Source organism: Rhinolophus sinicus, chromosome 17 (genome assembly GCF_057876585.1).
Source record: "Rhinolophus sinicus isolate RSI-liver-muscle chromosome 17, RSI-T2T, whole genome shotgun sequence".
In the NCBI taxonomy this organism is placed as follows: domain Eukaryota; kingdom Metazoa; phylum Chordata; class Mammalia; order Chiroptera; family Rhinolophidae; genus Rhinolophus; species Rhinolophus sinicus.
The window spans coordinates 167,229,211-167,243,307 of NC_142517.1; the positions used below are offsets into that span (position 1 = coordinate 167,229,211).

At 32.1% G+C, this 14,097-nt stretch overlaps 1 protein-coding gene across 2 annotated transcripts in view; it reads right to left on the reverse strand.

Moving 5' to 3' along the window:
- The window catches only part of CWC22 (CWC22 spliceosome associated protein), a 52,385-nt gene that overhangs the window by 15,751 nt on the left and 22,537 nt on the right, over window positions 1–14,097 (reverse strand). For both annotated transcript variants that reach the window (XM_019739361.3, XM_074338728.2), the window contains exons 6-13: window positions 11,334–11,462; window positions 9,687–9,855; window positions 9,239–9,292; window positions 7,462–7,597; window positions 7,171–7,377; window positions 7,018–7,080; window positions 2,849–2,959; window positions 1,460–1,541 (exon numbers count right to left, since the gene is read on the reverse strand). In XM_019739361.3, the coding sequence (XP_019594920.2) occupies window positions 1,460–1,541; window positions 2,849–2,959; window positions 7,018–7,080; window positions 7,171–7,377; window positions 7,462–7,597; window positions 9,239–9,292; window positions 9,687–9,855; window positions 11,334–11,462 (951 nt within the window). The remainder of the gene's footprint in view (window positions 1–1,459; window positions 1,542–2,848; window positions 2,960–7,017; window positions 7,081–7,170; window positions 7,378–7,461; window positions 7,598–9,238; window positions 9,293–9,686; window positions 9,856–11,333; window positions 11,463–14,097) is intronic.

Sequence of the window (14,097 nt, forward strand, 5' to 3'; positions counted from 1 at the left end):
TTAATGAGTGATAATAGTACTTATTTACAGTGATATGTTTGACAACTAATTTTTTTACTGTTTTATAATCCATTACATGAATCTCCCAACCATGTATTTTAAATACCTTTCTGTTAAAGTCTTTGCAGTTCCTAAAATGTGTATAAGCTTTTTAAGTATACTAACCTTTGTCCTATATAAATTTTTACTAGGCATGTAGAGGCTGAGAACTCTTAACAAATGCCAACCAAAACATAAGGCAGGAGTTACTGCTACAATGATTGGTACTACTATGTAATAGTGGCTGTCACCTGTCTTTTCAAGTATTTTGTGTGATTCAGAAATCATTAAGGTTAGGTCAACTTAAAAAAAAATAATTGCTTTTAAATAATTATTCAAATAGTTACATTATACCTCTTCAAAGTTAACGTTAATGGCAATATTAAATCTGCTGTTTACAACTCATTACTGTTGAATTTCTAAACTAGGATAAATGAAAGGTCAAACTAATAATAGTCATCTATAACAAAAATCTATCATCTTCCACTTTAAGTTTGCATGGAGTAATATTTAATAGTTTCTTCTCTCATAAGAAAGGCAAAGCAATAGGTAAGGATAAACCAAAAAATTTCTAACCAATATTTACTGTTTAACATTTCTTTTTGAAGATGAATCCAAGCCAAAAAGTTTTTAGACAGATTGAAAACAAGATGACTCCTACTTATGAGTCATTATTGTTATTACATCATACCAAACGGAAATATACAAAACCTAGTAACAAAGCAAAACAGAGAAAACAGTCCTCCTTCAGTGTAAAATGTAAACATTGTCCACTAAATCAATAGGTTGATTCACATATAAAACAACAGATATTCAAAACATTTAACATTTTCTTTACTTTTCTTCAGAAACAAACTCACAGACTTCAAAGGGGTTAGGTCTTGTTTTTCATGACAGATACAGTTTTTACTTAATATTACTTCAAAGGGCTCTAAAAACCTTCCTAAGTCGAATTTCTACTTCCATTTATGTACATTTCCATCTGCACAACAAATCAGTGTCCAAAAGTTAACATAACAGTACTTTTCTCCTTAGAATCAGAATTAAAAAACAAATTTGAAAAAAATAGAATATTAAATTTCCATTACATAGTTAAATACTGTGCTAGCTCTGTAATTAACAGTTGTTTTCAAGTTTTTATTAGTGATAGCTAACTATAAGAAATGACATAGCTAAAAAAAACAACAAGCCGTTTAATTATGTAACACAGTTAGACCTTCCAAATAAGTAAAGACAATTTGTTTTTGAAGCAAAGAACCAACAGTGGAGATCTATCAGCTTGGGCTTAGGATAGGGGCAGAAGCAGGTAGTTTGAGAATCCCTGAAACAGTATCAAGTTTCTTGTCATCAGATTCTAAAAGTCCTATCTCCTTGCCCATTTGTGATAAAAAATAAGAATCAACTCAGCTAGTTATCGTACCTTGATTGAATAGCAAGATAAATTGTACGACGGAACGAGACTAGATTAATTTCTGTCTTGTCATGAATAGTCACTTTTTGTCCTGAAAGAAATTAAACATAACAAAATTATAAAACTACAAAAATAAATGTCAAGATCTGAAAATACATTTCTGTTTTAACAGTTTTCTAAATACATTTATAATTTGAGTTGAATAACAATACAATTTTCTACAGTGTAAATTAGTATTTGTAGATTTCAAAGTAACTATTTCAAGTCTTTTGCCATATCTTGGAGTATTTTAATAAGTTTTATTAGCTCAAAGAAGTCCAAAACCAAGCTAGGAAAACTATTTTTCTTTCTGTGTGTGTCACCTGCTAATTTAGACACTATAAAGGGCTGTACTCATGCTGTTGTTTGGTAAAACATTATTCCTAGAGTTCTAAATAGTATCTTGATAATTTGGAAGAACTATAACTTATGGGTAGAAATAGTTTCAGAGAACACTGGATCATCATCACAGGTTGCATTAGTCCAATATAAATACGTGTACTTGTCAAAATTTTTTCTTATCTAATGCATGAAACCTTTCCTTATATTTAATCAGTTTCTTTCGAGGAGTATTTTCGAAGACATAAGACAAAGTAATTCTAAAATAAAATATAGTACATGGAGTTACAAGGTGTTTTAAATAAGGAAGACATTGGGAAAATTAAACTCATTTTTATAAAATGTATTATAGAAGAGCAATTTCACTCTAAGACAGAACTAAAATATGTTATGCCCTAAAAGGGAAAGATTTACTTTAAATATTTTCAAATATGTAATACAAATAAATAGTGATCAGTGTATGCATGTTCTGATGTTTTCACTGAGACTCCACCAAAGTAGTGAGCTTATTTTTCTGTGAAATGTAATGTAATCAAAGCTGAAGAGGAAGAACATCATACCTGCTTCTGTACAAATACAGCTTTTGGCCTCCCCACTCTATTTTGCCCAAATGAACAGCAAATATCTAGTCATTCTCATCTGTCACATCAATGTCAGGGTTACATAAATAAAATGAACTCAATATGAATGCACCTTTTTCATAGTTTATAATCAAAGACATAAAATATCACATTAAAATTATGCTGTTAACAATGAATTTCCTTGTTTAATACTTTTAGAGCAAGGTTTTTCAACCTTGGGAATACTGACATTTTGGGCTGGATCAGACTTTGTTGTGGGGGGCAGTCTTGCGACTTGTAGAACGTTTAACAGCACCCCAGGCCTGCACCCACTTACTGCCAATAAGTAGCAACCCTCCCAACCCCCACAGATCGAGAATCACTGTTTCAGAGAATTACATTATAATTAATTTAATTTCAGAGTATTTTACAGTCGTATTTAAATAAGCTGTACTTTTACCTTCTTCATCTTCTTCTCCTTCTTCTTCTTCTTCTTCCTCCTCCTCTTCCTCTTCACTACTTCCAGCATCTCGGTCTGTGTTGGAGTCACTATCTCCTTCATCAAGAATTTCTAAAAGAACAAATTAAGTTTAAGAAAATACTGAAGAGCAAGTGATACATACACATCTCATTCTGAGAAGATGATTCTCAGTTCACATCCATAGTGGTGTAACAGTTTGTCAACCCATAGAAATAACCACGTAGGCCTCACGTGAATGCCTAGGTGGCTGGAGAGCATTACGACTAACTTGACTACAGATAGTTGTATGTATCATTCTTCCGCCTGACAGAAGAGGGCTATGAAACAAGGAAGAGATGAAAAAGAAATAATGAAAGTTTTCCAAAAAGAGCAAGAAAACTGGAAATATAAATTTGGAATAGAAAATATTCTTAGTTCACCATCTTAAGGATGACAGTCTATCATAAAAAACTAAGGCGAGATAGATACAGAAAAGAAGAATTTAGGCTAAGACTGTTTTTTTGAAAGACAGAGAGAAGAAACAACTGTGTAATTTAGTGTTCACTTTATATAAATATTGATGAGATTTTTATTGAAACATATACCTATTAAATGGAACACTATAATCAATCCAAAGACTTTCCATATATAAAACAGAAGCTGAAATTTAAAAGCCTTCAAGAAAACTGGTAAGATGAGCACTTCATTGCATTATCACTTCTTAAAACTCACACTCAGAACTAGATGAAAACAGTGATGTAAGTAAGGACCATATAAGGACAGTCACTATATTTATAGTAAACAAATAACAAAAACTAAAATTATGCTTTGTCCAATGGTGTGTGTTCTATCAGCCTGATGAAAGATTTTACAAACTTGGCCAACACTTCACATTTTCATTTCTATTATAATTAGAGTTTTTAATAAAAAGTTTTGGGGCCAACTCATTTTTAGGAAAAATCTAATTTCTTCATATTTATAAGCAGTGTAAATCAGAAGCCACATATAATAGTCCATGTTAGCCGACAATTTCATCCTATGGGGAATAAATCGTTTTACAAAAATGGAATTATCATTCAGCCTTTAGTAGATGTACAAATCTCAAGAATATTTTGAACATATATGACTTCAAGAAATAATCTGAAGTGTCTAGTTTATAAAAGACTGTTAAAAGAGGAAACTATTTAGTATTCAATAGTAGGAAGACAGGCACTCCTGCTGTTTTCCCAAATGCTATAAGACCTAAAACACAAGTACACCTGGGTCATTCTGAGGTGCTAATTACCAAAGCTGTGCCCACTTCCTGCTATGGCCATTTTTTTTTTTTTTTTTTTTAATGCCAGCTCTAGAGGAAAATGTTATGAAAGAATGAAGGTCAAAAGAATTGTCTAGTCGTTTACATCATCCTCTCCTCATCTGTCCACTTTAGAATCTACTTATTAAAATCACTTAGGCAACGACAATTGGATTTCATTAACTGAATAAAGCAGTGGTTTCAAAGTATAGTCTGTGAGTTCCTGGGGGAATCACCAGCACCTGTCAGGTGGTCTTTGAGGTTTAAACTATTTTCATAATAATACTAAGACATTATCTGCCTTTTCACTGGGTTGTCGTCTGCAATGATAGTCCAAAAGGAATGGGGGTTAAAACTGCTGCAACCTGGCACAAATCAAAGCATCAACTGCAGTAGCAGTTGTGTTCTTAGACACTGCCACACTCATGTCGTCGGCGAAAAGAGCCGGTTTCACTTAAGAATGTCCTCGAAGAAGTAGAAAAATATCAATTTTATGAAATCTCAGCCCTTGAGTATAGGCCTTTATAGTAATCTGAGTAACAAAACACGGAATGCATGTACAGGACAGCTGTAAAGATAGATATACAATGATGATGGTTATCTCAGGAGGAGCACTGTGTGATCACCTGAATTGCAAGACGAATCAGCGTGTGTTTTTTTGTTTTTTTTTTTCATTTTTACTTGAAAGAATGGCTGACAACCTATGGTTGTTAGATATTTGGCCCACACTCAAATATAAACAAAGTGAGACTGTCACTTCAAGAAAAATAACCAACTTTATTTGCCACCATGATAAAATTAAAAGTTTTCAAGAAAAAATAAGAATTTTGGAAAACCTGTATCCATTCCTGTGAGCTTGATAGCTTCCCAATACTTAGACTTTTCTGACAAGACAGGTGGTTATATTAAAAAATGTGATTTCTTGATATTATATTAACGTATTAATTTAATTTTGATAATGTGTTAACACCAGGAAAAGGGGCATTACTCAGTGCATCAGTATTTTCCAAACAACCAATGAAACATGTTACAAAATCATGTATGGATAAAATATCCATTCAAAGAGACAGGCCAAATGATTTTAATTTAACAGAATATGAACATTCATGGATATTGTTTGAGGTTTCACATTATAATCCATTTTTAAGAAACCACCAGCTATTAAACATTGGCATGGTGGTAAAGAGGAATATACACAATTATCTATCTGAAAAGGCTATTAAAATACTCCTTTTTGAAAATACGTATCTGTGTGAGTCTAAATTTCCTTCATATACGTCAGTCAAAACAACCTATTACAATAGACTGAAATCAGAAACAATATGAGAATCCCACTGTTTCCTATTAAGCCGGACATTAAACTGCACATATATAAAACATCCCATTCTTTTTACTAAATTTGATTTGTAAAGTACTTATTTTTGTAAAAATATGTAACATGTTAACATGTACTAGATTTATTATTATTTTAACTTTTATATATTCTCAGTTTTGATTTCTAGTAAAGTAAATGCTAATAGATATAACCTCTATAAACAAAAGCTTTCTGGAGTCCTCAATAATTTTCAAGAGTATAAGGGGATCTTGAGACCAAAGAGTTTAAGAAGGGCTCTGGTAAGGGAAATGCTACTTTTCTGGCATTGGCCAACTGCCTAAGTCCTAAAGAAATGAAAGTGGAATTCTCAAGATTAAAAAAATAATAATAATAAGAATCACGAGGTATAATAAAAATTCCATAAAACCATTTAGCATGTTTTAGGGAGACTAGAAAAAGAGGTCCATGAAAAAGAAGAAAAAGTACCTAAGGAATTCTCCATGTTTCTAAACGAATTGAGTTTCTGGCCCTAGCACTGAAACGCCCCTAGGAAATCAGAATCTAAAAGGAGACAACAATTTATTGTAGCAGATTTTTAGGATAACGGATAGAAATGGAAAGCACCTTACACCTTTATTTTCCACTTCAACATTCCACTTCTAAGTATGACTAAAGCATAGAGTGCCAGCAGTGACAGAGTCCTAAGTCTCTGTCCTTCCTAGGAGTTTTTGAAGCAATGAGTACTTCTCAGGTAGAATCACAATGCAGGGAAATAAATCCATAGTTACTATATAATAATACATTAAGTATTAAATTATTACATAAATATAATCATAGCAATACCCCTGAATAGTAGCTTTAGGAAAAAAATGACATAAATGTGGGAAAAAAATTGTATCATTGTCTAAATATTTGCTCTGTGTCAATACAAAGCACTGCATTTTACTTATCGTTACACAAACAAGGAACATTTACTCTTACACCAAACAAGTAACTTGTTCCAGGTCCTTTAGCTAACAATGGCAAAGACAAAACACAAACCCAAGTCTGTCCAAAGTTAGTGCTTACAATACAATCAAGGTGTACAAATAACAATAATCAGTTTATCAATTTATTAAGCACTGTTATCACATCTAGCACTGGGATTGATATTATGAGGCGGCAATCAACCTACCCTCAAAAAATAATAAAGTATAGCACTTAATTGAATATTAAATTAGGTGCCATTTAAAGCAATAATTCTTAGGCGGTAGTGAGGAAACAAAGGCCACTAGTAATATATGAATATTTCTTAAGAGGGATGAGACTTAAGGATTGCATAATTTAAACACGGGGAAAGAGGAGAGGGACAATTATGTAAATAATTTGGAATGAAGTAATACTATGGACAAGCATTAGACTGAAAACTAATGCATGGGGAAACAGTGAAGAGAAAGGTTTCAGAAGAGCAGAGATTTCATTAGGTGGGGGTAGTGAGCTATACCTGTCGATCAGTATTATATAATGACAAAAATTGTTTCTTCCCATCCAAAATAAATTATTTTATAAAATTCTACATACCCTTCTTAATGGCTTTGTACTTCTCTTCATTCTCCATGAAATTAGGATCCATCTTGAAAACATCTTAAAAAAATAAATGAAAAGTTAAGTGTTTATTTTGTTGTATTTACATTTGTTGGTGCCCCACTCCCCAACCTCTACCTCTTGACTTACTAAGAACATCTTCGGGATTATAGTCATCCTCCAGAGGGAGCATGTGGGTAAACTGATCATCTTCTTCCACTAAATCAAGTCCTTCTAGGATTACAGGGTGGTCCTTGAATCCATCCTTTCGCACAGCGAACATCACTTCAATCATGTACTGAACCCTTTTGTCAATTTCAGACTCATGGAGAATGTTTCGAAGGCGTTCAAATATAGCTGAACAGAAAGACAACAAAATAAACAATAAATATCATAATACTCAACCAAAAGCTCAATCTGAAACCAAGGATATATACTTACCATTTATTCCTCTTGGTGACACTTGTGTTAATTTGAGGCCACATTCCTTGAGAAAACCAATAGCTACTTCAACACTATCATCTGTTGGTCTTTCCAGGAGCAAAGTGAGCATCTCTAAGCATAAAACTTCATGTGCCTTAAATAGAATAAAGACATATGGAACAGAGAAAATGTTTTACATATACTAACCTACTATTGATAATTTTAAAAATTAGTAAACCTAGTTTTTGCAGTGATAATATTGTACGTAGGATGAAAAGGTTTATAACGTATGTAGAAATACTCCAAATTATTCTACCACTTTCATTACGCATCTGTTAAGAATTTCCAAATGACTGCTTCAAAACTTTAAATTTATTACACTGAATACAACTATTTGATTTATCTCCAAAAGAAATATTCTTATACACTATATATAGGAAATATAATTATTTACAGGAAATAACACAATTAACCTCAATTAACACAATTAACCAAAATGTGTTAAAAATCATGTAGTGATTTTTAATCTGAGATATTTTCATAATCACTATATGAAGAACGATTTTCCATGACGAAGTTTTATATCCATTTTCCAATTCATTCTATCAGCAACTGTTAGATAGCAAATAGGTCTTAAACTATAGTTATTACATGAATAATAATTTTATCAGAAAATATCTTAGCTTCTGGTATGCGATGAATTTTGAATACAACCTCTAGTATTATTATTATTTTTCCTAAATCAAACTATTTATACTAGCCATATTAAAAAATTAATACTTATAAACAATGCCAGGTAGAGTGAAAATAAAATTCTATTGAGAAGCTTTACTGTGAAAAGAAATAGGAAGCATGTTCAAAACACCTTACAAATGCCTTTCTAAAAATCAAATACTTATTTGAGAAGGGGATGGAAAAAGTCTAAATCTCAATTCAGGAAATTACTTTTACATTGAGCACATCAAAAACACACACTACTTGTTTTGGGGGGTGGGTGGGTGTAGGGGGATATCATACAGTCTTACCAGTGACAAGAAAATAATGCCCTGTACCACAGCTGGGAAGATTTATAATATTTACCATTTTAACTGTTTTGTGACAATGCCTAAAGTATCTTCAATGTAAGTAAAAGATACATTCAAAAACTGAAACATTATCTGTGCTGTTATACTGGTACACATGTGAAATTAAGTTTCCAGGGTCTTAAGCAGCAAGTTATTATTGGAATAATATGACTAACTAGGTTAAAATCTAAAGGGTTTCTAAGAGTAAACATGAGAGAATTTCATGTAGGAAATAATTAAAATATTACTTAATGTTAAAGAATTAAGATTAAGTGTGACTTCAAAATTTTCCCTCTTACTAATGAATGAATATAAAATAAACATAAGGCTAAACAATAAAAAGATAAATTTGCATTTAAAACTGATTAAAATTATTTAATCTACTATATTTTATAAACTGATTCTATGACTATATGACTACATATAATATTTAATTTCAAGGGACATGATTTTTTTCTCTGATATTATTAGGTATTCATGAACAGGTAGTGGGAAAAGGCATGAAGGAAGTAACAACTTAATTGCTTTATAAAAACAAATTACTTTCTCTGATGAAATAATCTATAGTTAAGTAACCACGTACAGTATTAAGAGATCAAATTGATATTATCCAAGATACTTTGCCCAAGGGCTATAAAATCCAAACAAAAACAGAGATGTGTCGCTGAAGTACATCAAGCCTGTGGTCTCATGTCACTGAAAGACACCAAGTTTTGAAGATAATTACTTACCACATTTTGGTTAATAAGATGTGCCACAAATTTTGAAGCAGTCAAACATAGTTGCTGAAAAGTGAAGGTAGAGACAAAGTTAATCTATAAACTAAAACCAATTTTCATTGCTCTATAGAGTCTACAGCTTACTTACGCACTCTATTTAAAATATAACACACAGGGATAATTTTTACATTATAAGCAAGTTAAAAGATAAAAACTAATACATGTGAAACAGTGTCACTTCTGGCTAAATAGTTATAATTTTCCAGTTATAGCCACCATTTTTGTGGCTCATCATTAGTAGCCAGGTATATTTAATAAAATAAAAAAATATAGTTCTCATGAAGTATGCAGTTTTAAAAAAGAATTTCTATGTAGAAACCACCATTGCTCAACAATTGTTGATACTGGTTTATCAGTCTGTCCTTATGTGGCAGTCCACTTATAAGCCCATCATATATACCTTATCATTTCTTCGATAGCCTTTTCGAAAATTAAGAATTAACCTCTTGAGGATTAATTCTCCGATTTGTGGAAATTTTGAGTTGATAATTGCCACTAATGCTGCATAAACATGGGTGAAGATTGGAGAAGCACTCTGTGCTTGCAAAACAGACCTGGACAGCAGACCTCTGTTTAAAAAAGGAAAGGAAAAGGGAGTCAACAATAATCACCAATTTAATTAGAAGAAAAACACCTCATTTAAAATCCAGTAATATTACTCTGTAAATAATTACAAAAGATACAACAGCACTAAATTTACACCATTTTATTTAGGGGAAGAGTTTGTCTTACTGCTTTTGAGAAAAGAAACTTCAATTTGTGCTTTTGTAAAACAGACAGATTTTACTAGTTTTTTACCTCAAATTTTTTATATCTAATTCCTCTTTTCCTGTTTCTGTATGTTATATATATATCTAGTCATAAATTTGAGTTTTTTAAACTTCTTAGAAATAATTTAACATTTTCACAACAGTGAAGAAAAAAAGGCCTGCTTCAAAAGTACTAAATTTAGACAACATAAGATTTCCCCTACTGGTCCATTACTTTATATAAAATTAATTATGTGGTTAAAAACAAATTTGGGTGGTTTCCGCCTTTAAGCCTATTTTCAGTAAAATATTGGGAATATTCCTATGAAAGATAAAGACACCATCAAAGCACTGCAAGAATAATGCTAAACCACTGACATAAAAATATAAAAGGTTGTGCTTCTATCTCATTTTGAAATGGGAATATTTGTATATGCATTTGCTAAGGGGAGAGAGAGAAAATGGACTAACTTATTTTTAGCAATGTAACGACAAATAATTATTGGATTGCCAAAAGGCAGGAAAACAATGTCTTAATAGTTACCAGGTTTAGGTACAACTGAATCATTAGAGTAGAAAATGAGAAAAGAGAACACAGCTAATAAATTGTAAAATCTTAAGCCAATATAACTTCTCTGAGTATGCTTCTTTCTGAGTAAAATGGAAGAACTCAATCTACCATTGAGAACAGTGGCTGCCTCCTTGGTCGACCTTCTATACCCTAACAATACGCTACACCTTACTTTGTATCCTCAGTGTTTTTTGGAATGAGGAATCGGGGTCATGTCAAATGACAAGGGAAAATAACCTTCAGATTTTAATATAATGAACAGAATGAATACAGGATATTTCTATTTCCTGACTCTTTTAAATATCACCAACTACTTAAAACCACACAGAAAATGTTGTCATTCTATTTTGCTTTCCGAAAGTTTATTGCTGATCTTTCTCATTTCTTCCACATTATTACTTTGCTTTCATTACAACTTAAACTGGTTTGAGGTAGCACATATATTTAATATTCATTATTCCTCATGAGTTTATTGAAGTATTCAGTAAATTTATGGCTGTGCAAAAATCATTATATGACATCAGTGCTTCTCAAAAAAACAAAAACTCCACACAACCTCTAACAGTGAATTACAAGTTATTTGTTAATAGCTTACATTTTTATAAAAACTGCATTTTAAATATTCTCAATTACCTTTGAAATGTTGTAGCATAAATCATTATTCATGTAGATATTATGTTCCTGTGAAAAACTGCTATGAAATACTAATAAAATAGCTGATGCTTACCTTCCTCTAACTATATTTTCTTGAAGAAGTTCTTGAATAATAATACCTATATTAGAAATGTTCACTTTGTTGATAAGACCATTGATTGATTTCTTTAGGGCTTCCCAGCTCATCCTCTGGTACGCTAAGCTAAAAAGAATCGATTTTAATAAACATTAAAACTTAGTCAACAATCACAATAACAAGAGATTATAATGAGAACACAAAAATTACTTTGTTCCTTTGTTTTTAACATTATTTTCAAAAAATGACCCCAAAGTGAGCATATACTGACTATATAAACACAGATTATATCCTAAACTATATTTGATTTTATGTAAACATGATGCTTATACACACACTGCTTCCCTTTAACAACGTAGGAGTATCAAGGATATGTAAGGATAATCTTTTATTCTTACATCCATATAACAATTTACAACATTTATTAGTCAGATTCAAAAGATGCTTATTTTGTATTACAATATTTCATTTCCTTAAACTTGTCTTTAAAGAAAACATTTTAAAATAAAAGCTATTATGCTTTAAATTTCAATTGAAACACCCAAATAAAGCCATAAAGGGAATTTTTATTATGTCCCTTCTCATAAAAGCATGACAGACAACAAAATTAAATGTTTTAAACTATAAAGAAATGGTAATAATTACAGGAAAAGGGAAAGTCATATGAAATCATGGTGTTGAAAGACTATTCTAAGAATTTTAAAGAAAATCTCTACATTAGGCAGTAATCTCACAGCGATATCAGCTGAATGCTAGGTGGCTATACTGTTTTTTTTTTAACTTAGATCTCGGGTAAATTCTTTAGCTTAATTGGGTTTCTTTAGGTCGAACATGGTAATATCTAAGACCTTTCAAAGGTCTAAAATTCTTTAGTTTTCATAATTCTCTGAAGAACATGATTTTAGCCACAGTAAGTCTTATTTTTTTTTTCTTATTTATACCTCTTTTGGAATAATACATACAAATACATAGAATTACAAAGGCTAGCTATTATGCTGAAATATAGTTTTTAAAATATGAAAAGAACAAAAGTTTGATACAGTATTCTCTGTGATTCCTAACACATTAAGTAAGAAGAAGTGACAGTAGGCCTAATAACTTCTTTACTTTCTAAGTATCATGGCCACAAAAATTATGAGATATTTACAATTAGTAGTCTGTTAATTCTACGGTCTGTTGCCTATATTCCCAATAGAAAGAAATGCTAAATTTTAGTTACAGATTACTAAGAATAAAGACGCAATTATTTTTCCCCCGTTCATGTTCATGGATTGCCTGAATTCTACCCATGGACCTCTGGGGTGGTACACTAAGAAGGGGAGGTGAGAGCCGTTTGCCCTGATGGGCAAGAGTATTTTATCACTGACATTGTCCCCAGCAAACACTGAGGATGAAAAGCAGACTAAATTGCCATTGTTTTATTACTGCTCCTAAATTTGCTATAGATCACACACCCCCTTACTGCCTGCCACCGAGGTGGAACACTCCCAGTGCCCCCCCAACCCCAACCCTTTGGTGTGGGTGGAGAAATATGATCTGTGGCTTAATAACTAGCCTGATCGATAAGATATTACTGATTAAATAATATCAGTAATTATTTAATACTTCTATTAAACACAATAGAATCACAACTTCTATTAAACTTTGATCAAAAGACTAAAGTACAACTGTACTTCCTTATTAGGAAGCCTACAATTCACCTGATGAAGTATCTGCTGAAAGCAAAGACTTCTGTTAGAGACTTCTATTTCTCTGTCCCCTTTACAGCCTGCAGCACACTTCAACTGGATATAAAATTACCTTCCAGGAATATGCTTACAATTTCATATGCTGCTGTGTCTGCCTACTTTATAAAGAAGTAAGACTTGAATGAATGATGGTGCAGGGCTGGTCTTTTACAGTTGGGAGTTTGCTCTGGACTAGACTGGAGACAAGTCAGCGTTTCTCGCTAACACTGTCACTACTGCCTTCTGCACGAGCTGGATGCCTCCATGAGTAGGAAGCTCCCACTAACCACAGAAACCAAGTGCCGGAATATGACACGTAAAGAGAAACCTAATTATTAGTTTTCAATTTAATGTCAGCTAATGTCCCTTTCTGGCTCACAAATTTTTAAAATTTACATTTATTTCAAATCTGCACTCATTTTATATAAATGACATTTCTGCTTCAGTCTCACTTTTAAAACAAATTTAGATTTCATTTATATAAGGTTCTCAAGCAAGTTCAAGTTGCCATTAAAATACCAATAAAAGATGTAGGAACACTCTTTCTTGGCTCACCTAGAATCTGTTTTTCTTAAAGGATAGCTACCTTCTATCCCAATCTTTTTTACTAACCACCTGGAATTGAGTGACCATTTCATTCTTGCACCATATCTTCCTAGTTATTACCTCATTCCACTAGAGAAAAATGACTTGAAAACTTAGCTGCACTTTCCTACCCAGCTCCCCTACAGCTCAACTATTTTGAAAAGGAAAAGTATTTTGAGTGTGAATATTCATATATGAATTTTGATCGTTTGCCTTCGTGTAGCAAAAATTACAGTCTAAGATGTTATGATCTAAGAAAAGGAGGGTATAGAGAAAATTGTCAAGTGAGTTTCATGGCTTAGCATAGGGGTTTGCAAACTACACCCATGAACCAAATGCAGCCCCAAGCTTTTTTTGGTAAATAAAGCTTTACTGGAACACAGCTACTCATTTGTTTACATATTATCCAAGTCGAGTAGTTGCTATACAGCCAGAATAACACACAGACT